Source organism: Salvelinus fontinalis, chromosome 25 (assembly GCF_029448725.1).
Source record: "Salvelinus fontinalis isolate EN_2023a chromosome 25, ASM2944872v1, whole genome shotgun sequence".
NCBI classification, from domain to species: domain Eukaryota; kingdom Metazoa; phylum Chordata; class Actinopteri; order Salmoniformes; family Salmonidae; genus Salvelinus; species Salvelinus fontinalis.
The window spans coordinates 38059063-38082564 of NC_074689.1; the positions used below are offsets into that span (position 1 = coordinate 38059063).

At 48.1% G+C, this 23502-nt stretch overlaps 2 protein-coding genes, 4 non-coding genes and 1 pseudogene across 6 annotated transcripts in view; 1 reads left to right on the forward strand and 6 right to left on the reverse strand.

Annotated features, from left to right (window-relative positions):
- Nucleotides 1–1385: 1385 nt before the first annotated feature.
- Nucleotides 1386–6937, reverse strand: LOC129823261 (60S ribosomal protein L7-like). The gene is made up of 7 exons (XM_055882178.1): nucleotides 6835–6937; nucleotides 6237–6336; nucleotides 5647–5813; nucleotides 4962–5099; nucleotides 3402–3511; nucleotides 2569–2787; nucleotides 1386–1450 (listed from the first exon to the last, which is right to left on the reverse strand). Exons 1-6 carry the CDS (start codon nucleotides 6846–6848, stop codon nucleotides 2579–2581), a joined length of 738 nt encoding a protein of 245 aa, XP_055738153.1. The 5' UTR covers nucleotides 6849–6937; the 3' UTR covers nucleotides 1386–1450; nucleotides 2569–2578.
- LOC129823402 (small nucleolar SNORD12/SNORD106) lies at nucleotides 2113–2206 on the reverse strand. The gene has a single exon (XR_008754640.1). It is a non-coding gene; the product is annotated as a small nucleolar SNORD12/SNORD106 (small nucleolar RNA).
- Nucleotides 3054–3150, reverse strand: LOC129823400 (small nucleolar SNORD12/SNORD106; annotated as a pseudogene).
- On the reverse strand, nucleotides 3980–4072 carry LOC129823398 (small nucleolar SNORD12/SNORD106). Its single transcript, XR_008754638.1, has one exon. It is a non-coding gene; the product is annotated as a small nucleolar SNORD12/SNORD106 (small nucleolar RNA).
- Nucleotides 5201–5293, reverse strand: LOC129823397 (small nucleolar SNORD12/SNORD106). The gene has a single exon (XR_008754637.1). It is a non-coding gene; the product is annotated as a small nucleolar SNORD12/SNORD106 (small nucleolar RNA).
- On the reverse strand, nucleotides 5990–6082 carry LOC129823401 (small nucleolar SNORD12/SNORD106). The gene has a single exon (XR_008754639.1). It is a non-coding gene; the product is annotated as a small nucleolar SNORD12/SNORD106 (small nucleolar RNA).
- Nucleotides 6938–11235: 4298 nt separating the features above from the next.
- LOC129823262 (retinol dehydrogenase 10-A) overlaps nucleotides 11236–23502 on the forward strand; it is a 28130-nt gene continuing 15863 nt past the window's right edge. The window contains exons 1-2 of the mRNA XM_055882179.1: nucleotides 11236–12084; nucleotides 13305–13540. Of these exons, the coding sequence (XP_055738154.1) occupies nucleotides 11784–12084; nucleotides 13305–13540 (537 nt within the window). The 5' untranslated portion in view covers nucleotides 11236–11783. The remainder of the gene's footprint in view (nucleotides 12085–13304; nucleotides 13541–23502) is intronic.

Here is a 23502-nt window from a genome sequence, read left to right on the forward strand (position 1 = left end):
ATGTCTCTGTTAGAACAGTCAGTGATTGCACGTTGGCTAAAAGAACGGATGGTCGAGGCAGGTTATCCACCCGACTAACTCTCACAAGGCACCCTGATCTCCCCTTCATGTGAATGACGGGGATTTGGGCCTGGTCTGGGGGAAACATTACATCCTTCCCGCCCAACTCATTAAAGAAAAAAAATCCTTTGTCCAGTTAAGAGTAATCGCTGTTCTGATGTCCAGAAGCTTTTTTCGGTTATGAGAGACGGCAGCATCAACATTATGTACACAATAAGTTAATGTGAAACACCACAAAATAGCACCATTGGTTAGGAGCCCGTAAAACAGCCATCCCCGCTGGCACCATTGGTTAGGAGCCCATAAAACAGCCATCCCCGCTGGCACCATTACGTTGTGACACTGCTGATGACCAGAGGCCAAATCTTTGTTTTGACCTTTCAGTTAAGTATATACTTTGGGCACCATGTTTCAATAAACATCTTTGCATTCAAGCCTCAGTTTTGGATCATTTTTCACGTGGGTCTCTCTTCTAGTGAAACAAAACCAGACGTTTTAAAGTGACCCTTTGTCCACAGCACAAGGAGCACCTATGTAATGATCCTGTTTAATCAGCTTCTTGATATGCCACACCTTTCAGGTGGATGGATTATCTTGGTAAAGGAGAAATGCTCACTAATAGGGATTTAAACAAATTTGTGCAGCTCATTTGAGTAATACATTTTTAGTGTATATAAAAATGTCTGTGATTTTTTGTTTCAGCTCATGAAACCCAACACTTAACATGTTGCGTTTATATTTTGTCAGTCTTAACACACCTCATGCTAAAATAAAACTCAAATTACCCAAAAAATGTACTGTAAAATACCATTTGAATACACTTTTATAATTGTCATTTGGATGTAATGTACCACTAGTTACTTAAACAATGCCTCTTTATATGTTTACATTACTCGTCTCATATGTATATACTGTACTCTATACCATCTGCCTGTCGTTCGGCCATCGCTCATCCATATATTTACATATTCTTAATCATTCCTTTACACTTGTGTGTGTGTATAAAGTAGTTGTTGTGAATTTGTTAGATTACGTGTTAGATATTACTGCACGGTCGGAACTAGAAGCACAAGCATTTCGCTACACTCGCATTAACATCTGCTAACCACGTGTACGTGACCAATAAAACTCGATTTGACTGTACAGCATCAAAAGTGACTTGAATTCCAGGACCATCTACACATTTTTAATATAATTGCGAAATGAATATTGATAAAAAAATAAATGTAGAGCATAGTGGATTAAAGGTTGTTTTAAAGTTGGATGGTCCAACATTATACACTAGATGGCAGCAGAACCACAAAAATAATGACTTCAGACCAGAGTTAAAAACAAATCCATTTCTTCAGATGTCTTTTTATTGTACAGAGCTCAGAATCCCGTGAAAAACCTGAAGGACAGAAATTCACAACATTAATACCAGAAAACAGGTTCTTACAGCAAATAAACATTTCCAATAGTTTGTGTAGTCAGATTTACATAAAAATACTAAAGACTCCAGTAATCTAGTCAAGGGTTTCCTTGATACCACGTGATAACAAAACAAAACACATTGTAATCCAAGTTTCACTTTCAGGACGTCGATTCGTCTTTGGTAACAGCATGCTTAAACTAGTGTGTCGTATATCCAGACAACAAGCTGCTTTTAGTGGGACTTACAGTTAACATCCCAGAGGGCGCCCCCACGCCCCACAGAGGGCGCCCCCACGCCCCACAGAGGGCGCCCCCACGCCCCACAGAGGGCGCCCCCACGCCCCACAGAGGGCGCCAAAAGGGAGCCCATAAGGGACACAACCTGGGATGTTGGGAAATATCAGGACAAGCTGCTCTACAAAAACAAATAATGTGCCGCTGGCAAATTCAATGGATTTACATTTTTTTATGTATATGATTTTAACAGAGCCTGGGCGTTTAATCCAGAGAATTCATACTTGTTCCCCATCGAAATAGGAAATGAAATCTCAGTGGAATACAATCCGGTCCAGAATTACCAGGTTTTGTGACGGTGTAAAATACCGTTTTCACTTCATATTTGGAATGACAGTAAGTTTACTTGTGGTTTCAGACAAAAATTGGCTTATTTTTCAGACTGGTTTCACCAGAGTCGATAAGATGGGGAAAAAAGTTGAGCATCATTAACCACATTTCGTAAAACTAGTAACTGGACACTTCAAGTAGAAACAACGACATTCAAAATGATTGAATTGGATCAAGCTGAGAAACTGGCCCCGAGACTGTAGGCCCAGAAGACAGTCCTGATGCCAGAGGTACACAGCACTGAAACGCTAAATCGAGACCTTGACGATTCAATAAAACTTAAAAAGGTGGAAATTGTCTCGCCTACTCATCTTCAGGACCTGCATTTACTGACATCAGACGTGACATCCCAATACTAGATCATTGAATTAGCTGGTTGATAAGATGAAATCAGGTTTGCTACAACACATACAGGTGGGTAGCTCCCCAGGAACGGAGTTGAGAGCCCCTGACATAAACGTCTCATCTCACCACAGCTTCTCTAGTTCATCCTCCTGATGAGTCTGTTGATCTGGTCCTCTCGGTTTCCAGCATCTCCTCCCTCCACGAAGTGAGTCGTCTTCTTGTTCATGCCGCCGCGAGGTGAGGACAGTTTGAAGGGCCACAGGAAGTTGTTGGCGGGCTTGAAGTTCTTTCCGACGGTGTAGATCTCATGGATCAGGTCCTCCACACAGATGATGCTGTATTTACCTGGGGAGGGAGGGACGAGGACAAAGCCAGAGTGAAGAGACGGCACGGTTTTTCAGAGAGGTAATCTACAGCTCAAACTACTAAGCCTTCACCCCGCCACGGTTTTAGTAAACAGCTGAGGGATGGAGAAATGTAACGACTCAAATTACCCCTTTAATGGACAACGGTCTGTGTAGATCACCCCTTTAATGGATAACGGTCTGTGTACCGTAATGGGATATCTAGGTCCATTAAATTAAACATTATCCAAATGCAGTCGGTTTCTCAATGTGGTTTCAGACAAAATTTGGCTAATTTTTTTTCAGACTGGTTTCACCAGAGTCGATAAGATGGGGAAAAAAGTTGAGCATCATTAACCACATTGTGTAGAAGTTTATAAGACAGGAGTAAGGGGGCATCCTGCCCTAGCTTAGTATTCGAAACTGGCTTTCACTTCTCAGAGATAGATCTATCTCCATCCAGCCCCATATAGGACCGGCAGCCCAATTCAGATCATTGTCCTCCAATTGACCTTTTAACCAACCAGATGAGCTCTTGCCAATAACTGGGCAAAAGATCAGAGTTGGTCTGCCTGTGTAAAACACAGGCGTACAGAAGTAGCGTAAAAAGCATACCCAGAGCCTTATCGATCAGGGCGTTGTCTGTGAGGGCGATACGCTGCTTGGTCATCCTGCCATGGCCGCGCTTGTAGATCAGCTCACGCACAGACTTCAGGTTGGGGTACCTGGGAGACAAGAGAACAAACACTCAGTTGTGTAATTAAGGAGAAGTATACCTTTAATTATATGCATAATACCTGTATCTTTTATTCATGTTTATTATTATGAGTATTTCTGTAAATTGACGTGGCTCTGTGCAAATTCACAGGGTTTTTTGGAGGCAAAGCCAGGTGTAAACTGAGTTTTTTTTTTGGGCTGTTGGCGAGGGGTTCCGCCCAGACAGGTTAACACCTAGTTTATCGTTGCCATTTTACCCATCTTCATTTCAAAAATACATATAAAAAAAAAAAATGGTGAGCTTTGAAACCTACTGAAAAACATTAAACAAATGAAATGCATTAGCATTAGGTTATGTAGTCTCATTAAACCAGAGACATATTCCTGCACCCAATCAAAACATCAATGGGTCATTTATACCGGGCATGCCACAGACTGGTTTACTGCAGTTAAGTGAGTGCCATTAGTAATTTCTCAATGTGGTTTCAGACAAATTGGCTTATTTTTTCAGACTGGTTTCACCAGAGTCGATAAGATGGGGAAAAAAGTTGAGCATCATTAACCACATTGTGTAAAACTTCTGGGACAATGACAGCAGTTTCAAATTGTACCATCTTACCTTAAATCACTGCCAAATAAATCAATATATACGAAACAGAACCCCAAAAAAATAGGGAAGGGGGTAATCAAATCCAAGCCTGGAGGTCCAAAGTACTGCTGGTTCTGTTCTACCTGAATTAATTGCACCCACTATGTGTCCCAGGTCTAAATCAGTCCCTGATTAGAGGGGAATTACCCACTATGTGTCCCAGGTCTAAAACAGTCCCTGATTAGAGAGGAATCACCCACTATGTGTCCCAGGTCTAAATCAGTCCCTGATTAGAGAGGAATCACCCACTATGTGTCCCAGGTCTAAATCAGTCCCTGATTAGAGGGGAATCACCCACTATGTGTCCCAGGTCTAAATCAGTCCCTGATTAGAGGGGAATCACCCACTATGTGTCCCAGGTCTAAATCAGTCCCTGATTAGAGGGGAATCACCCACTATGTGTCCCAGGTCTAAATCAGTCCCTGATTCGAAGGGAATCACCCACTATGTGTCCCAGGTCTAAATCAGTCCCTGATTAGAGGGGAATCACCCACTATGTGTCCCAGGTCTAAATCAGTCCCTGATTAGAGGGGAATCACCCACTATGTGTCCCAGGTCTAAATCAGTCCCTGATTAGAGGGGAATCACCCACTATGTGTCCCAGGTCTAAATCAGTCCCTGATTAGAGGGGAATCACCCACTATGTGTCCCAGGTCTAAATCAGTCCCTGATTAGAGGGGGAATCACCCACCTGGTGTCCCAGGTCTAAATCAGTCCCTGATTAGGGGGAAATGAAAATTAGTGGCACTGGCCCCGATACCCCTGGCACTGGGTGTCCACATCCAAGCAGATGGTCACGGCAGCCTTACCCCCAAGCGATGTAGGGCTCAGCGATCCTCAGCATGTTGATGGAAGCCTTGTTCAGTTTGACGAACACGCCGTTGAAGATCTGACGCAGACGCATGAGCTGGAGGACCTTGCGCACCTTGGGGCTGACACCGTTGATACTGAGAGGAGGAGGAGGAGGGGGGGCAGAGAAAGGTAGTTACACTTGTGTTTTCAGAAACGTGTCATTACTTCATTTTTCAGTCTGTTTTAGTTTACACTCAATGTGGTTTCAGACAAATTGGCTAATTTTTTCAGGCTGGTTTCACCAGAGTCGATAAGATGGGGAAAAAAGTTGAGCATCATTAACCACATTGTGTAAACATGAGGTAGAATTACCCTTTGTTTTCTGTTCTACCTGATAATTCATTGCATATCCTTGTGTCCCAGGTCTAAATCAGTCCCTGATTAAAGGGGAACAGTGGAACTGGCTTAGAGATCCAGAGTTGAGTTTGAGGGACAGGAAAGTGGGACGTTACAAAGACAGGAAAGTGACATTCATTGTCTATCCCAAGTGACAATACAAATAAAAAAAACAATGTGACCTTAGATTTAATATTACATGCGTCTTTTTTACCCAGCAGCTGAGTGAAAATGGAGAACAAGCCACTGAGAGGCAATTTCTGACAATGTCATTTAGCAGGCACTTTCATCCAAACAGAAACCTACCCCCTGATCCTGATGACGAAGGCCAGTTTTGGCTCAGCTGGAACGTAGAAGTTTCCAACCTTGCGGGCTGTCCGCCCCATGCGGATCTCACGCCGGTACATCTCCCTGTACTCCTTGTGGTACTTCTCAGCCCTCTTGTAGATCAGGTGCCTGGTCACCTTGCGAGTCTGGGGGATGCAAAACATCAAGTATGAGCCAGAGCACTAAAGCTGGGTAACACGTGTAGTTAACCTTTACACGTTGTTTTGTGCCTGAAGTAATTGTTGAATCTGATAGTGGATCGCTAAATATTACAGCTGGGGGGGGGGGAGCTTATTTTGGACATTGCCAGTAGTTTCTAATCAATGTGATTTCAGACAAATTGGCTTATTTTTTCAGACTGGTTTCACCAGAGTCGATAAGATGGGGAAAAAAGTTGAACATCATTAACCACATTGTGTAGAAGAAGTTTGAATTACGGTGCATCCTTAAAACCAGTAAGGTTAGTCATTTTCCCCACAACCAGCAGTAGGCCAATGCCAGTACATCAACTACATATTCTAAAATCATCGTCAAGGTGGAAACCTGCTAGTTAACTAGCTCAAACTTACTTTTTTATCGGCAAGCATCTTCTTGATACGCATGGTCTTCATGGTGGCGAAGGCCTTTCGCCTTTTCAAAAGGCTCTCCGGGACCGCCGGAACCTTTTTTCTGTAACCCAGATTCAAATGAACGTTTTTTAATATGGTAGCGACTGGCAGTGTAATCGTTTTCTTAAAAACGGAAAAAACTCATGTCAAGACTGCTAGCAACATCACCGCTAACGTTTCCTAGTCATTTCCGAAACGTGAGCCTGACTTGGTAACGTTAACGTAATCAGACAACGGACGGAGACAAATGTATTGTGGGGGACCAAACAGCAAAATAGTCAGAAATCATTCGCTACCCATCGACAATATATCCGTAACACTAAAAGCCATGCATATAACGTTAGCGTGAAACGTGCAGATGCAATCGCTAGCCGGACGTGTTTTTCGGCCCACATCCAAATGAACCCAAATATCGTCGAGCAGAAAACGACATTCTCAACACTACTGATACGACCAACATGTTTTTTAACAGTAGATACACAATTTTATGTCAAATAACTTATGATATTCGTTAAATCGGTAGATGGACTAAGATTCTGGCAGAGCACAAATCACTCACTCTACGTCCGCCATTGTGTCCACCGAGAAAGAGAATCTCTCTGATGCGCATGTGTGAGTTAAAGATTGTAGGACACCGGTCGTTGTCTATTAAACTGCCTGAACAGAATTTGCTCCTGCCATTGATAAAGAAGACTGTATCCACTATATCACAGATAGAAAGATTAATTATACATATATTTCAATACATCTTCCAGTATATTTGGTGATTTTGACAGTGCACCCAAAATTGATTTAAAAAAAAGGATAAATATTGTTTTATTTTACAATAAAAACATAACTTTTACCAGAAATATATAGTTATTGAATATAATTATAACTGATGTGTACATGTTGACATGATGTGTTCATGGTATTATAAGATTTTGGATGAATTCACTTTCGTTTCATAACTTTAAATCAAACTGGCATTTTGTTGATGTAATAAACAAAAACAGTACAATCTTCATCAACAGGTTATCCACTAAGTTATCTTTACAATGTTTTATTTAAATAGGCAAATCAGTTAAGAACAAATTCTTCTTTATAATGACAGCCTAGGAACAGTGTGTTTAACTGCTTTGTTCAGGGGCAGAACGACCGATTTCTACATTGTCCACTCTGGGATTCTAACTAGCAACCTTTCGGTTACTAGTCCAACGCTCTAACCACTAGGCTACCTGCCTCCTCTGACCACTAGGCTACCAGCCTCCTCTAACCACTAGGCTACCTGCCTCCCGGAACCACTAGGCTACCTGCCTCCTCTAACCACTAGGCTACCAGCCTCATCTAATCACTAGGCTACCTGCCCCCTCTAACCACTAGGCTACCTGCCTCATCTAACCACTAGGCTACCAGCCTCATCTAACTACTAGGCTACCAGCCTCATCTAACCACTAGGCTACCAGCCTCATCTAACCACTAGGCTACCTGCCTCCTCTAACCACTAGGCTACCAGCCTCATCTAACCACTAGGCTACCTGCCTCCTCTAACCACTAGGCTACCAGCCTCATCTAACCACTAGGCTACCTGCCTCCTCTAACCACTAAGCTACCTGCCTCATCTAACCACTAGGCTACCAGCCTCATCTAACCACTAGGCTACCAGCCTCATCTAACCACTAGGCTACCAGCCTCATCTAACCACTAGGCTACCTGCCTCCCGGAACCACTAGGCTACCTGCCTCCTCTAACCACTAGGCTACCAGCCTCCTCTAACCACTAGGCTACCAGCCTCATCTAACCACTAGGCTACCTGCCTCCTCTAACCACTAGGCTACCTGCCTCCTCTAACCACTAGGCTACCTGCCTCCTCTAACCACTAAGCTACCTGCCTCATCTAACCACTAGGCTACCAGCCTCATCTAACCACTAGGCTACCAGCATCATCTAACCACTAGGCTACCTGCCTCCCGGAACCACTAGGCTACCAGCCTCATCTAACCACTAGGCTACCAGCCTCATCTAACCACTAGACTACCTGCCTCCTCTAACCACTAGGCTACCAGCCTCCTCTAACCACTAGGCTACCAGCCTCATCTAACCACTAGGCTACCTGCCTCCTCTAACCACTAGGCTACCAGCCTCCTCTAACCACTAGGCAACCAGCCTCATCTAACCACTAGGTTACCAGCCTCATCTAACCACTAGGCTACCAGCCTCATCTAACCACTAGGCTACCTGCCTCCTCTAATCACTAGGCTACCAGCCTCATCTAACCACTAGGCTACCCGCCTCCTCTAACCACTAGGCTACCTGCCTCCTCTAACCACTAGGCTACCTGCCTCCTCTAACCACTAGGCTACCAGCCTCATCTAGCCACTAGGCTACCAGCCTCCTCTAACCACTAGGCTACCAGCCTCCTCTAACCACTAGGCTACCTGCCTCCCGGAACCACTAGGCTACCTGCCTCCTCTAACCACTAGGCTACCAGCCTCCTCTAACCACTAGGCTACCAGCCTCATCTAACCACTAGGCTACCTGCCTCCTCTAACCACTAGGCTACCTGCCTCCTCTAACCACTAGGCTACCTGCCTCCTCTAACCACTAAGCTACCTGCCTCATCTAACCACTAGGCTACCAGCCTCATCTAACCACTAGGCTACCAGCATCATCTAACCACTAGGCTACCTGCCTCCCGGAACCACTAGGCTACCAGCCTCATCTAACCACTAGGCTACCAGCCTCATCTAACCACTAGACTACCTGCCTCCTCTAACCACTAGGCTACCAGCCTCCTCTAACCACTAGGCTACCAGCCTCATCTAACCACTAGGCTACCTGCCTCCTCTAACCACTAGGCTACCAGCCTCCTCTAACCACTAGGCAACCAGCCTCATCTAACCACTAGGTTACCAGCCTCATCTAACCACTAGGCTACCAGCCTCATCTAACCACTAGGCTACCTGCCTCCTCTAATCACTAGGCTACCAGCCTCATCTAACCACTAGGCTACCTGCCTCCTCTAACCACTAGGCTACCTGCCTCCTCTAACCACTAGGCTACCTGCCTCCTCTAACCACTAGGCTACCAGCCTCATCTAGCCACTAGGCTACCAGCCTCCTCTAACCACTAGGCTACCAGCCTCCTCTAACCACTAGGCTACCTGCCTCCTCTAACCACTAGGCTACCTGCCTCCTCTAACCACTAAGCTACCTGCCTCATCTAACCACTAGGCTACCAGCCTCATCTAACCACTAGGCTACCAGCCTCCCGGAACCACTAGGCTACCAGCCTCATCTAACCACTAGGCTACCAGCCTCATCTAACCACTAGGCTACCTGCCTCCTCTAACCACTAGGCTACCAGCCTCATCTAATCACTAGGCTACCAGCCTCCTCTAACCACTAGGCTACCAGCCTCATCTAACCACTAGGCTACCTGCCTCATCTAACCACTAGGCTACCAGCCTCATCTAACCACTAGGCTACCAGCCTCATCTAACCACTAGGCTACCTGCCTCCTCTAACCACTAGGCTACCTGCCTCCTCTAACCACTAGGCTACCTGCCTCCTCTAACCACTAGGCTACCAGCCTCCTCTAACCACTAGGCTACCAGCCTCATCTAACCACTAGGCTACCTGCCTCCTCTAACCACTAGGCTACCAGCCTCCTCTAACCACTAGGCTACCAGCCTCATCTAACCACTAGGCTACCAGCCTCATCTAACCACTAGGCTACCTGCCTCCTCTAACCACTAGGCTACCAGCCTCATCTAACCACTAGGCTACCAGCCTCATCTAACCACTAGGCTACCTGCCTCCTCTAACCACTAGGCTACCTGCCTCCTCTAACCACTAGGCTACCAGCCTCATCTAACCACTAAGCTACCTGCCTCCTCTAACCACTAGGCTACCAGCCTCATCTAACCACTAGGCTACCAGCCTCATCTAACCACTAGGCTACCTGCCTCCTCTAACCACTAGGCTACCAGCCTTATCTAACCACTAGGCTACCAGCCTCATCTAACCACTAGGCTACCTGCCTCATCTAACCACTAGGCTACCAGCCTCATCTAACTACTAGGCTACCAGCCTCATCTAACCACTAGGCTACCAGCCTTATCTAACCACTAGGCTACCAGCCTTATCTAACCACTAGGCTACCTGCCTCCTCTAACCACTAGGCTACCAGCCTCCTCTAACCACTAGGCTACCAGCCTCCTCTAACCACTAGGCTACCTGCCTCATTTAACCACTAGGCTACCTGCCTCCTCTAACCACTAGGCTACCAGCCTCATCTAACCACTAGGCTACCAGCCTCATCTAACCACTAGGCTACCTGCCTTATTTAACCACTAGGCTACCAGCCTCCTCTAACCACTAGGCTACCAGCCTCCTCTAACCACTAGGCTACCTGCCTCCTCTAACCACTAGGCTACCAGCCTTATCTAACCACTAGGCTACCAGCCTCCTCTAACCACTGGGCTACCAGCCTCCTCTAACCACTAGGCTACCAGCCTCCTCTAACCACTAGGCTACCAGCTCATCTAACCACTAGGCTACCAGCCTCATCTAACCACTAGGCTACCAGCCTCATCTAACCACTGGGCTACCAGCCTCCTCTAACCACTAGGCTACCAGCCTCCTCTAACCACTAGGCTACCAGCCTCATCTAACCACTAGGCTACCTGCCGCCCCAAAAGGTTTGAATGTTATTTTATTTTCAACAACAAAAAAATGAGAAAAAATGAGGAAAAAAATTCTAAAACAATGGCTAATTGTTGAATAACACATTTGTTACAACGTTTTCCCTCTACTTTCATTCATCTGACAACACTTATGCAAAATTTCCCACAGGTGGCACAAGAGCGCTAGTCATCCTCCAGTTTCCACGACGCGCCTTTTTGCTATAATCTCAGTGATGATCTGACGTGTTCTGACGCGTCGTATTTCTGTCAGGCGCTCCGGCCCCGCTCCTATAAGGGTCCATTGATGAGCAGACTGGTACAAAAGCGCTTCAGCCACTGTTATGTTATGAGAGAGGTGAAGGGCTGTCACTGCAACAGAGGGAAGGGCGCAACACACTGACAGTGTACCTATTCGCGACTCCGTTCTCACGGAATCTTTGCGCACTTGTGAAAGCTGGGACTCTGCTCGATCGAGAAGCAACTTTAGAAAAGCAGATAGCCTACATTTTTTTTTTTTTAGGTTTTCGTTCATTGTTTCAATTATTAGCTGATTTCTTTTTGCATGTCTTGGGATAATTTATTTAACCAAAAGCAGTCTAATAGATCTTCTATTTAAAGCGTTTGGAATTGACAGTATTCTGACCGTTTTGTTTCATAAACAACACTGGCTATATTAGTTTAATTCGTCTACTAGTCAGTTCGGTACATAGCCGAACATATCACAACTTTGGCTGCTATAACTGACTTGTCATTCAAACCATAAAAGACGAAAGAACTGTGCGTGCGCATTCTTTAAAAGTTTTATTTCCCGTTTTTTAATTTATTGAAATATCTTTCTCAAGATGATGAATGCGATGGTAATTTTTGCGGAGTTCTTTGTGGTAATCTTGAAAGTACTCTGGGCTTTTGTTACCGCCGGGGCGAAATGGGTAGTGCGGCCGAAGGAGAAGAGTGTGGCGGGACAGGTGTGTCTTATCACCGGGGCTGGAAGCGGTCTGGGTCGGCTGTTCGCCAAGGAGTTCGCTCGGAGACGGGCAGTATTGGTGCTGTGGGACATCAACAGCCAAAGCAACGAAGAAACGGCGGAGTTGGTACGGGAAATCTACCGAGAACTGGACAGTGAAACCCCGATGTCCAAAGATGGTGAGTTCGTTGCCTGAAAATATCTGTCACCCGATCCTTGCAGCACTTATTTTCCTCCTGCAGGTTAGTGTATAGAGCTCGTCAGCTTGATAAAGTCTGGTCAGGGTCACCCTAGATGACATTGTGTATTCTATTGATCGCAACATTGTACTAACAAGATTGTATCTTGTTTAAACATGAATGTTTTTAAGCCAACTATTTACTGTCGACTTTAGTTTATTTATAATAGCGCATTGCTGTAGCCTATTAGATCGGTAGCTGGGCTGCATAATTCTGCGGAGAACTTAACTTAAATCAGTAGCCTGCTCTGGCACTAAGGTCCGATAACTATGGTCATTGGCAGGGAGCTATCTCTCTCTCGCTCTCTGTCTCTCTGTCTCTCTGTCTGTCTGTCTCTCTGTCTCTCTCTCTCCCTCTCTCTCTCTGTCAATTCAATTCAATTCAAGGGGCTTTATTGGCATGGGAAACATGTGTTAACATTGCCAAAGCAAGTGAGGTAGACAATACACAAAAGTGAAACAAACAATACAAATTAACAGTAAACATTACACATGCAGAAGTTTCAAAACAATAAAGACATTACAAATGTCATATTACATATTATCTCTCTCTCTCTCTCTCTCTCTCTCTCTCTCTCTCTCTCTCTCTCTCTCTCTCTCTCTCTCTCTCTCTCTCTCTCTCTCTCTCTCTGTGGGTTTATGCGGTATTAGTGTAAAGGACGTCACGCTGCTTGCTTAGCGAGTACCACTTCGTCCTGATTCGGCTCACACAAACTCTCGAACCATATAACGTTACCTCTGCCTTGCTAGCACGTAACCGCCCTCCTGAGGGGCATCTTACCAGTCGGCGCAACGCGAAAAGTTATCTAGTCACTGGCGCAAGTGGGGACACTTCGGGCAGTGTACGTTTCACACATCCCCAGTGGCAATGTCAGGATACTAGTATAGCACAAGGGGATACAATACATTGGGTCTTATTTTAGTCTAGCTACCACCACATGCAGTGTGCACAGAACAGCTATAGAGGGGTGAAAAGTATACATTTTAGAACTGTTGCATAGCAATCTAACGGTCCGACTTTCCCATAAACCTTTACAATGATTTTCGATGGCTTGATTTGAAACGTTTTTTTATTACTTTGATTTGCACTGTTCTGACTGTCTGTCTGCGCCGCTGTGCTGTAGTCCATTCTCACTCTCCCCTCCCCCCCTCTCTCTCCAGGAGCAGTTGGCGGGTTAGAAGAGATTCCCCCCTTCCAGCCGCAGGTGTACACGTACGTGTGTGACGTGGGCAAGCGGGAGAGTGTGTACTCCACGGCGGAGAAGGTGCGTCGGGAGGTGGGCAACGTGGACATGTTGATAAACAACGCCGGTGTGGTCTCTGGTCACCATCTCCTGGAGTGTCCTGACGAGCTGATCGAACGCACCATGCTGGTCAACTGCCACGCACACTTCTGGGTGAGTCCCCCACGGCTACTGTACTGTCATCCCTGTCCCCCACGCCTACTGCACTGTCATCCCTGTCCCCCACGCCTACTGTACTGTCATCCCTGTCCCCCACGCCTACTGCACTGTCATCCCTCTCCCCCACGCCTACTGTACTGTCATCCCTGTCCCCCACGCCCACTGTACTGTCATCCCTGTCCCCCACGCCTACTGTACTGTCATCCCTGTCCCCCACGCCCACTGTACTGTCATCCCTGTCCCCCACGCCTACTGTACTGTCATCCCTGTCCCCCACGCCTACTGTACTGTCATCCCTGTCCCCCACGCCTACTGTACTGTCATCCCTGTCCCCCACGCCTACTGTACTGTCATCCCTGTCCCCCACGCCTACTGTACGTCATCCCTGTCCCCCACGCCTACTGTACTGTCATCCCTGTCCCCCACGCCTACTGTACTGTCATCCCTGTCCCCCACGCCTACTGTACTGTCATCCCTCTCCCCCATAACTACTGTACTGTCATCCCTGTCCCCCACGCCTACTGTACTGTCATCCCTGTCTCCCACGCCTACTGTACTGTCATCCCTGTCCCCCACACCTACTGTACTGTCATCCCTGTCCCCCACACCTACGGTACTGTCATCCCTGTCTCCCACGCCTACTGTAGTGTCATCCCTGTCCCCCATGCCTACTGTACTGTCACCCCTGTCTCCCACGCCTACTGTACTGTCATCCCTGTCCCCCACGCCTACTGTAGTGTCATCCCTGTCCCCTGTCCCCCACGCCTACTGTACTATCATCCCTGTCCCCCACGCCTACTGTACTGTCATCCCTGTCCCCCACACCTACGGTACTGTCATCCCTGTCCCCCACGCCTACTGTACTGTCATCCCTGTCCCCCACGCCTACTGTACTGTCATCCCTGTCCCCCACGCCTACTGTACTGTCATCCCTGTCCCCCATGCCTACTGTACTGTCATCCCTGTCCCCCACACCTACGGTACTGTCATCCCTGTCCCCCACGCCTACTGTACTGTCATCCCTGTCCTCATCTCCTACTGTACTGTCATCCCTGTTCCCCACGCCTACTGTACTGTCATCCCTGTCCCCCACGCCTACTGTACTGTCATCCCTGTCCCCCACGCCTACTGTACTGTCATCCCTGTCTCCCACGCCTACTGTACTGTCATCCCTGTCCCCCACACCTACTGTACTGTCATCCCTGTCCCCCACACCTACGGTACTGTCATCCCTGTCTCCCACGCCTACTGTAGTGTCATCCCTGTCCCCCATGCCTACTGTACTGTCACCCCTGTCTCCCACGCCTACTGTACTGTCATCCCTGTCCCCCACGCCTACTGTAGTGTCATCCCTGTCCCCTGTCCCCCACGCCTACTGTACTATCATCCCTGTCCCCCACGCCTACTGTACTGTCATCCCTGTCCCCCACACCTACGGTACTGTCATCCCTGTCCCCCACGCCTACTGTACTGTCATCCCTGTCCCCCACGCCTACTGTACTGTCATCCCTGTCCCCCACGCCTACTGTACTGTCATCCCTGTCCCCCATGCCTACTGTACTGTCATCCCTGTCCCCCACACCTACGGTACTGTCATCCCTGTCCCCCACGCCTACTGTACTGTCATCCCTGTCCCCATCTCCTACTGTACTGTCATCCCTGTTCCCCACGCCTACTGTACTGTCATCCCTGTCCCCCACGCCTACTGTACTGTCATCCCTGTCCCCCACGCCTACTGTACTGTCATCCCTGTCCCCCACGCCCACTGTTCTGTCATCCCTGTCCCCATACCTACTGTCATCCCTGTCCCCCACGCCTACTGTAGTGTCATCCCTGTCCCCCACGCCTACTGTACTGTCATCCCTGTCCCCCACGCCTACTGTAGTGTCATCCCTGTCCCCCACGCCTACTGTACTGTCATCCCTGTCCCCCACACCTACTGTCATCCCTGTCCCCATACCTACTGTCATCCCTGTCGCTCATACCTACTGTCATCCCTGTCGCTCATACCTACTGCCATCCCTGTCCCCTGTCCCCCACGCCCACTGTACTGTCATCCCTGTCGCTCATACCTACTGTCATCCCTGTCCCCTGTCCCCCACGCCCACTGTACTGTCATCCCTGTCCCCCATACCTACTGTCATCCCTGTCGCTCATACCTACTGTCATCCCTGTCCCCATACCTACTGTCATCCCTGTCCCCATACCTACTGTCATCCCTGTCCCCATACCTACTGTCATCCCTGTCGCTCATCCCTACTGTCATCCCTGTCCCCCATATCCACTGTCATCCCTGTCCCCCATATCCACTGTCATCCCTGTCCCCCATATCCACTGTCATCCCTGTTCCCATACCTACTGTCATCCCTGTCCCCATACCTATTGTCATCCCTGTCCCCCATACCTACTGTCATCCCTGTCCCCCTTATCCACTGTACTGTCATCCCTGTCCCCATACCTACTGTCATCCCTGTCCCCATACCTACTGTCATCCCTGTCCCCATACCTACTGTCATCCCTGTCCCCCATACCTACTGTCATCCCTGTCCCCCTTATCCACTGTACTGTCATCCCTGTCCCCCATACCTACTGTCATCCCTGTCCCCCATACCTACTGTCATCCCTGCCCCCATACCTACTGTCATCCCTGTTCCCATACCCACTGTCATCCCTGTCCCCCATACCTACTGTCATCCCTGTCCCCCATACCTACTGTCATCCCTGTCCCCATACCTACTGTCATCCCTGTCCCCCATACCTACTGTCATCCCTGTCCCCCGTATCCACTGTACTGTTACCCCTGTCCCCCATACCTACTGTCATCCCTGCCCCCATACCTACTGTCATCCCTGTCCCCATACCTACTGTCATCCCTGTCCCCCATACCTACTGTCATCCCTGTCCCCCATACCTACTGTCATCCCTGTCCCCCATAACTACTTTACTGTCATCTGAATCAATATCACCTTTATTCCCCAATAAAGGTGACTGATGACAAAAGGACTTTAAACACCATTTTACCACCCATTGATGACAAAGGTCAAATTCCTGCTTCATGTTAATGTACTAAAATGAACCAGGAATTTGACCTGGTGAAATGGTGTTTAAAGTCCCTTTGTCATCAATGGGTGGTGAAATGGTGTTTAAAGTCCCTTTGTCATCAATGGGTGGTAAAATGGTGTTTAAAGTCCCTTTGTCATCAATGGGTGGTGAAATGGTGTTTAAAGTCCCTTTGTCATCAATGGGTGGTAAAATGGTGTTTAAAGTCCCTTTGTCATCAATGGGTGGTAAAATGGTGTTTAAAGTCCCTTTGTCATCAATGGGTGGTGAAATGGTGTTTAAAGTCCCTTTGTCATCAATGGGTGGTAAAATGGTGTTTAAAGTCCCTTTGTCATCAATGGGTGGTAAAATGGTGTTTAAAGTCCCTTTGCCGTCAATGGGTGGTAAAATGGTGTTTAAAGTCCCTTTGTCATCAATGGGTGGTGAAATGGTGTTTAAAGTCCCTTTGTCATCAATGGGTGGTAAAATGGTGTTTAAAGTCCCTTTGTCATCAATGGGTGGTAAAATGGTGTTTAAAGTCCCTTTGTCATCAATGGGTGGTGAAATGGTGTTTAAAGTCCCTTTGTCATCAATGGGTGGTAAAATGGTGTTTAAAGTCCCTTTGTCATCAATGGGTGGTAAAATGGTGTTTAAAGTCCCTTTGTCATCAATGGGTGGTGAAATGGTGTTTAAAGTCCCTTTGTCATCAATGGGTGGTAAAATGGTGTTTAAAGTCCCTTTGTCGTCAATGGGTGGTAAAATGGTGTTTAAAGTCCCTTTGCCGTCAATGGGTGGTAAAATGGTGTTTAAAGTCCCTTTGTCATCAATGGGTGGTAAAATGGTGTTTAAAGTCCCTTTGTCATCAATGGGTGGTAAAATGGTGTTTAAAGTCCCTTTGTCATCAATGGGTGGTAAAATGGTGTTTAAAGTCCCTTTGTCATCAATGGGTGGTAAAATGGTGTTTGAAGTCCCTTTGTCATCAATGGGTGGTGAAATGGTGTTTAAAGTCCCTTTGTCATCAATGGGTGGTAAAATGGTGTTTAAAGTCCCTTTGTCATCAATGGGTGGTAAAATGGTGTTTAAAGTCCCTTTGTCATCAATGGGTGGTAAAATGGTGTTTAAAGTCCCTTTGTCATCAATGGGTGGTAAAATGGTGTTTAAAGTCCCTTTGTCATCAATGGGTGGTAAAATGGTGTTTAAAGTCCCTTTGTCATCAATGGGTGGTGAAATGGTGTTTAAAGTCCCTTTGTCATCAATGGGTGGTAAAATGGTGTTTAAAGTCCCTTTGTCATCAATGGGTGGTGAAATGGTGTTTAAAGTCCCTTTGTCATCAATGGGTGGTGAAATGGTGTTTAAAGTCCCTTTGTCATCAATGGGTGGTAAAATGGTGTTTAAAGTCCCTTTGTCATCAATGGGTATTTTCTAGTTTTTTTTTCTGTGATTGCTGTATGATTAATTGAAATAACTCGGCCATGTTGCCAAGCAACACATAGTTTAAACATCCATTTAGTCATCTGAAAGTGTTTACCACTAAATCTACTCCAGTCTGTGGATTACACTGTAATAACAAATACACTGTAATAACAAATACACTGTAATAACAAATACACTGTAATAACAAATACACTGTAATAACAAATACACTGTAATAACAAATACACTGTAATAACAAATACACTGTAATAACAAATACACTGTAATAACAAATACACTGTAATAACAAATACACTGTAATAACAAATACACTGTAATAACAAATACACTGTAATAACAAAGTGACATCATCGGTTCTCCAGAAGCTCTCATCTTCCGTCCATGACCACCTTTCTATCCTGATGTCTACTGCTCTTGACAGCTTCTATATGAATGCTTCTTCATAATGTGTGTGTGCCAAACTCTGGTTCATTTAGGGGTGCGTGTTAATTTAGGGGTGCATGTCTGTCTATGTGTGGAAAGTAAATGACCATAAATAGTTACCCTGTATCTTCAGTTTGTGCAGACAGCTCTCCTCTCCCAGCCTCAGAGAGAGAGAGAAAGAGAGTGGTGGGGCTGGGTTTGGTTTGATGTTACAACTGAAGACAGCTGTTTGGCAGGCAGAAAAAAGAGGTAGTGTTCCAAAATGGCACCCTATTCCCTATGTAGTGCACTACTTTTAACCCGAGCCCTATGGGACCCCGGTCAAAAGTAGTGCACTCTATAGGGGAACCATTTGGAACAGAGCGACTTCTCCATTTGTTTTCCCTCTTCCTCGCCTGCCAACATGAATATTTATCTGCAAGACCAGATGAACCTCGGAGATGACGGAGAATACACACGTCTCTGGTTGTAGTGGTGGTTGACGAACGGGATATTTTAGAAAACGGTACGCAGGTCAAACTATCTGTACCGTCTTCACACACACGCACGCACGCACGCACACACACACACACACACACACACACACACACACAATCTGCTTGACCAGAGTTATTTAATTAAAAGCCCGTTTGAAAGGGTACATCCTGTCTGCAGGGTGGGGATGTGATGGGGGGGGGGGTCGCTTGTTTGTATTAGGCCCCATGACCCCCCCCCCCCCACCCCCTCTAATTAAGCTCATGTTAGTAAACGAGTCTATTCTGAGGGGTGCGTAGAGCATTGTTGCGATCACCACCCCTGTGGTTGTGATGGGGGGGGGGGGGGGCAGTTGTGATGGGGGGGGGGCAATTTGTTCAGAAACCTGCAGAAAGCCGACTCCCCCCATGAAGAACCAGGAAGCTCTTTTATAGCACAGCTTGACTAGGTTGCGTTACAATCACAATCGGCCATATTTGTTTGTTTCATGCGGGGGTGACGAATGACACGCTGATTGAAGGGAGTGGTTGTTTGCCACAGGGCTTAGAGTGGCGAAAACGGTCCATTTCGTAAATCAATCACCCCATATGATGTGATGCTATACATTTGAGCACGAACGAGTCTCTTGTCTGTCCAATGTACTGTAGGAGACGGGTTATCTAGGACCGACCCATGAACTTAGTGAAGAGTCCCTGGGTTATGTAGGAGACGGGTTATCTAGGACCGACCCATGAACTTAGTGAAGAGTCCCTGGGTTATGTAGGAGACGGGTTATAGGCTTCCTCTCCCCAGCCACACTCCTCCTCAGTTCTGTTACTGTTAGTCTCAACTTGCACCCTATTCTCTATAAATAGGGTGCACTATAATAGGGAATAGGGTGCACTATATAGGGAATAGGGTGCACTATATAGGGAATAGGGTGCCCTTCGAATCCAGTGGTGTAGTAGTCAAGATTCTCCTGCTTCTGTTTTCTCTCTTGTTCTGTGCAAAGGGAGGGAGGAGAGGAGCGAGGGGAGGGAGGAGGGGAGGAGGGAAGGGGAGGGAGGGAGGGACGAGGGGAGGGAGGGAGGGACGAGGGGAGGGAGGGACGAGGGGAGGGAGGAGGGAGGGACGAGGGGAGGGAGGGACGAGGGGAGGGAGGGACGAGGGGAGGGAGGAGGGGAGGGAGGGAGGGGCGAGGGAAGGGAGGGGAGCGAGGGGAGGGAGGGAGGGAGGAGGGGAGGGGGGGGGGGATGAAAGCAGGGCCTAATGAATATGGACAGACCAGTATGTCAGAATGGAGGATGTGGTTCATTAAAGATGCTGGCTGGATGAATAGAGCTTGGACCAACATGGGACCTGTCGACTGAGTACCAAATGGCCTTCTGCTCTCTATCTGCTCTCTATCTGCTCTCTATCTGCTCTCTATCTGCTCTCTATCTGCTCTCTATCTGCTCTCTATCTGCTCTCTATCTGCTCTTCCCGTAAGGCTCTCGTCAAAAGTAGTGCACTACATAGGGGATAGGGTGTCGCGTGGGACGCGGAGCTCCTCTCTTACACGAACGCGTGCTAAACCCCTGCTGCTGTAGACCACCTGCATGTAGGGAGCGATCACACACCGCTTTTCCTGTGTGTTGGGCTGGTAGGGTACAGATTCTCCTGTGGGTTGGGCTGGTAGGGTACAGATTCTCCTGTGTGTTGGGTTGCTAGGGTACAGATTCTCCTGTGTGTTGGGCTGGTAGGGTACAGATTCTCCTGTGTGTTGGGTTGGTAGGGTACAGATTCTCCTGTGTGTTGGGTTGGTAGGGTACAGATTCTCCTGTGTGTTGGGCTGGTAGGGTACAGATTCTCCTGTGTGTTGGGTTGGTAGGGTACAGATTCTCCTGTGTGTTGGGTTGGTAGGGTACAGATTCTCCTGTGTGTTGGGCTGGTAGGGTACAGATTCTCCTGTGTGTTGGGCTGGTAGGGTACAGATTTTCCTGTGTGTTGGGTTGCTAGGCTACAGGTATATTGTAGTCATCCATACCATGAGACAACAACTAACCACTAATGTGATTTTGGGCTAGTCATATATATATATTAGTCGAGTAGGACGTTAAAACTAGTTTGTTGCTTTTAAAACTTTAAACTCAGTGGTTCTTCTACTGCCAGAAAGAACAGATTAAAATCCGGGAGAGAGGTCCAGTTCCTGTCAGTTTTAGTTTACAGAGGGATTGTGGGAGTTTGCTCCTCTGCTGCTTTCTCAAGCTTGTCATCTCTCTGCTTTGGTCATAAACCGTCTGTTGTCTATTCTAAGTTGGATGTTTTCTGAAGAGGAAAACAATGAAGAAATTCTCCAGAAGCCTCCATTTTGTATGTTTTCTTTCTACGACTTGTCTAACATTTTGCTTATTATTAAAGCCAACTAATATCCTGCAGGGTGGCAGTAGCTTGGCCCACCCAGGGTAACAGTTGTGAATGATTACCAGATAACTGCTGCCCCTAAAGCACATAGTCTGGCCTCTCCTTTGTGACAGCCAACACATCTCTGCGTCTCTGCACTCTGAATAACGCTCAAGTCTGGCCTTTAAGAGTGAAGTTTGAAGTCTTCCTCTCTCTCTCTCTCTCTCTCTCTCTCTCTCTCTCTCTCTCCTTCTCTCTCTCTGTCTCTCTCTCTGTCTCTCTCTCTCTCTCTCTCTCTCTCTCTCTCTCTCTCTCTCTCTCTCTCTCTCTCTCGCTGTCTCTCTCTCTCTCACTCTCTCTCTCTCTCGCTGTCTCTCTCTCTCTCGCTGTCTCTCTCTCTCTCGCTGTCTCTCTCTCGCTGTCTCCCTCTCGTTGGCTCTCTCGCTGTCTCTCTCTCACTGGCCTCACAACCAGCACCGTCCTCTCATCTCCTCCCCTTCCCATCTCTTCCTCCCCTCTCCGATCCCACGCGACCTGGCAGGTGGTTCGCTGCTCTGACTCCATCTGAAACGCTCCGAGTGTAGAAACTGGAGAGAGAGACTAAGGGGAAGGGCAAATCCAGATGGGAGAAGGAGAGGCTATGTCTTGAAAGTGTGTCTGAGCAGGAGGGTTTGCCTGTGTGTTATTGTGGGAATGCAGCTCCGATAGTGACGTGAACAGGAAGTGGGTGGTTATCTAAGCATGAGTCTGCCAGACTGTTAACACGCAGTGCTCTCCTCCTTGGGCCCCTGGTGGCTCCTGTGATCCCCGAGGCCTGATTCAGACGGCCCGGCCCAGGATGGGAGTCACCGGGTCCAGCTCTGACCATTCGGTCACGGATCAGCCGGCGCTGACTCAGATCCCTGGCGCTTTCACTTTCCTGTGTTGAAGGGAGAGGAGGTGGAGGAGGAGGGGTGGGGCTGTGGGGGGGGGGGGGGGGGGGGGGTACTTCTTCATTGACTTGATGATGCCTGATAACTCAACAGCTGGCCTGGTAGTGTTAAGGAAATGGGAGTAATCACACACACACACACACACAGAGTAAGTGGATATGGAATGTTCTGGCTGGTGTACAGAGAGGAGGTACAGAGTTTTCCGCCTTGATTCATTCTTCTTGTGAATTAAGTTTAAGTAGTGAAAAATAACTATAGATAGTGTCACTGACACTATCTTAATCAGGGTATTCAACAGGTGTGTGTGTGTGTGTGTGTGTGTGTGTGTGTGTGTGTGTGTGTGTGTGTGTGTGATGCAGTGTCCCTCCTATCTCAGTACCCATGTCGTGGGACGCTCCGTGGAGAATGGCATGGTGGGAAACCAGAAAGGGGCGGGATAAGAAAAGGAAGGCCGTCACTTCCTCCAGGCTAGATTAGACGAGAGGCTAATGGTCAGCTCCTGTCTGAAACACTTAATGTGACAATTGGTTTATTGTCTAAGGATAATGGGCTTGACGTGATGCCAAGCGACAGGAGCCAAGTTCCCCTCCCTGCATTCCTGCCCGGCCCGGAGAAAGGAGGCAGCCAGGCAGAAGGGTCGTACTTGACTGGTTTTATATGAGCCCTCCCCTTGGCTCAGGGCACCTGTAGGCTGGCTGGGCTGGCTAGGCTGGCTGGGGTAGGCTAGGCTAGGCTAGGCTGGGCTGGCTGGGCTACGCTACGCTGGGCTGGCTGGGCTACGCTACGCTGGCTGGGGTAGGCTGGGCTGGCTGGGCTACGCTACGCTGGCTGGGGTAGGCTAGGCTGGCTGGGCTACGCTACGCTGGCTGGGGTAGGCTGGGCTGGCTAGGCTAGGCTGGGCTACGCTGGCTGGGCTACGCTACGCTGGCTGGGGTAGGCTAGGCTGGGCTGGCTGTGCTACGCTACGTTGGCTGGGGTAGGCTAGGCTACGCTGGCTGGGCTACGCTACGCTGGCTGGGGTAGGCTGGGCTGGCTGGGCTAGGCTGGGCTACGCTGGCTGGGCTACGCTACGCTGGCTGGGGTAGGCTAGGCTGGGCTGGCTGTGCTACGCTACGTTGGCTGGGGTAGGCTAGGCTACGCTGGCTGGGCTACGCTACGCTGGCTGGGGTAGGCTGGGCTGGCTGGGCTAGGCTGGGCTACGCTGGCTGGGCTACGCTACGCTGGCTGGGGTAGGCTAGGCTGGGCTGGCTGTGCTACGCTACGCTGGCTGGGGTAGGCTAGGCTACGCTGGCT

Coding starts and splice junctions, on each gene's coding strand:
- LOC129823261 (XM_055882178.1), bottom strand. Junction 5,100..5,646: donor TTCGTCATCAGGATCAGGGG/GTAGGTTTCTGT, acceptor TCCTCCTCTCAG/TATCAACGGTGTCAGCCCCA. Junction 2,788..3,401: donor CCTGATCGATAAGGCTCTGG/GTATGCTTTTTA, acceptor CTCCCTCCCCAG/GTAAATACAGCATCATCTGT.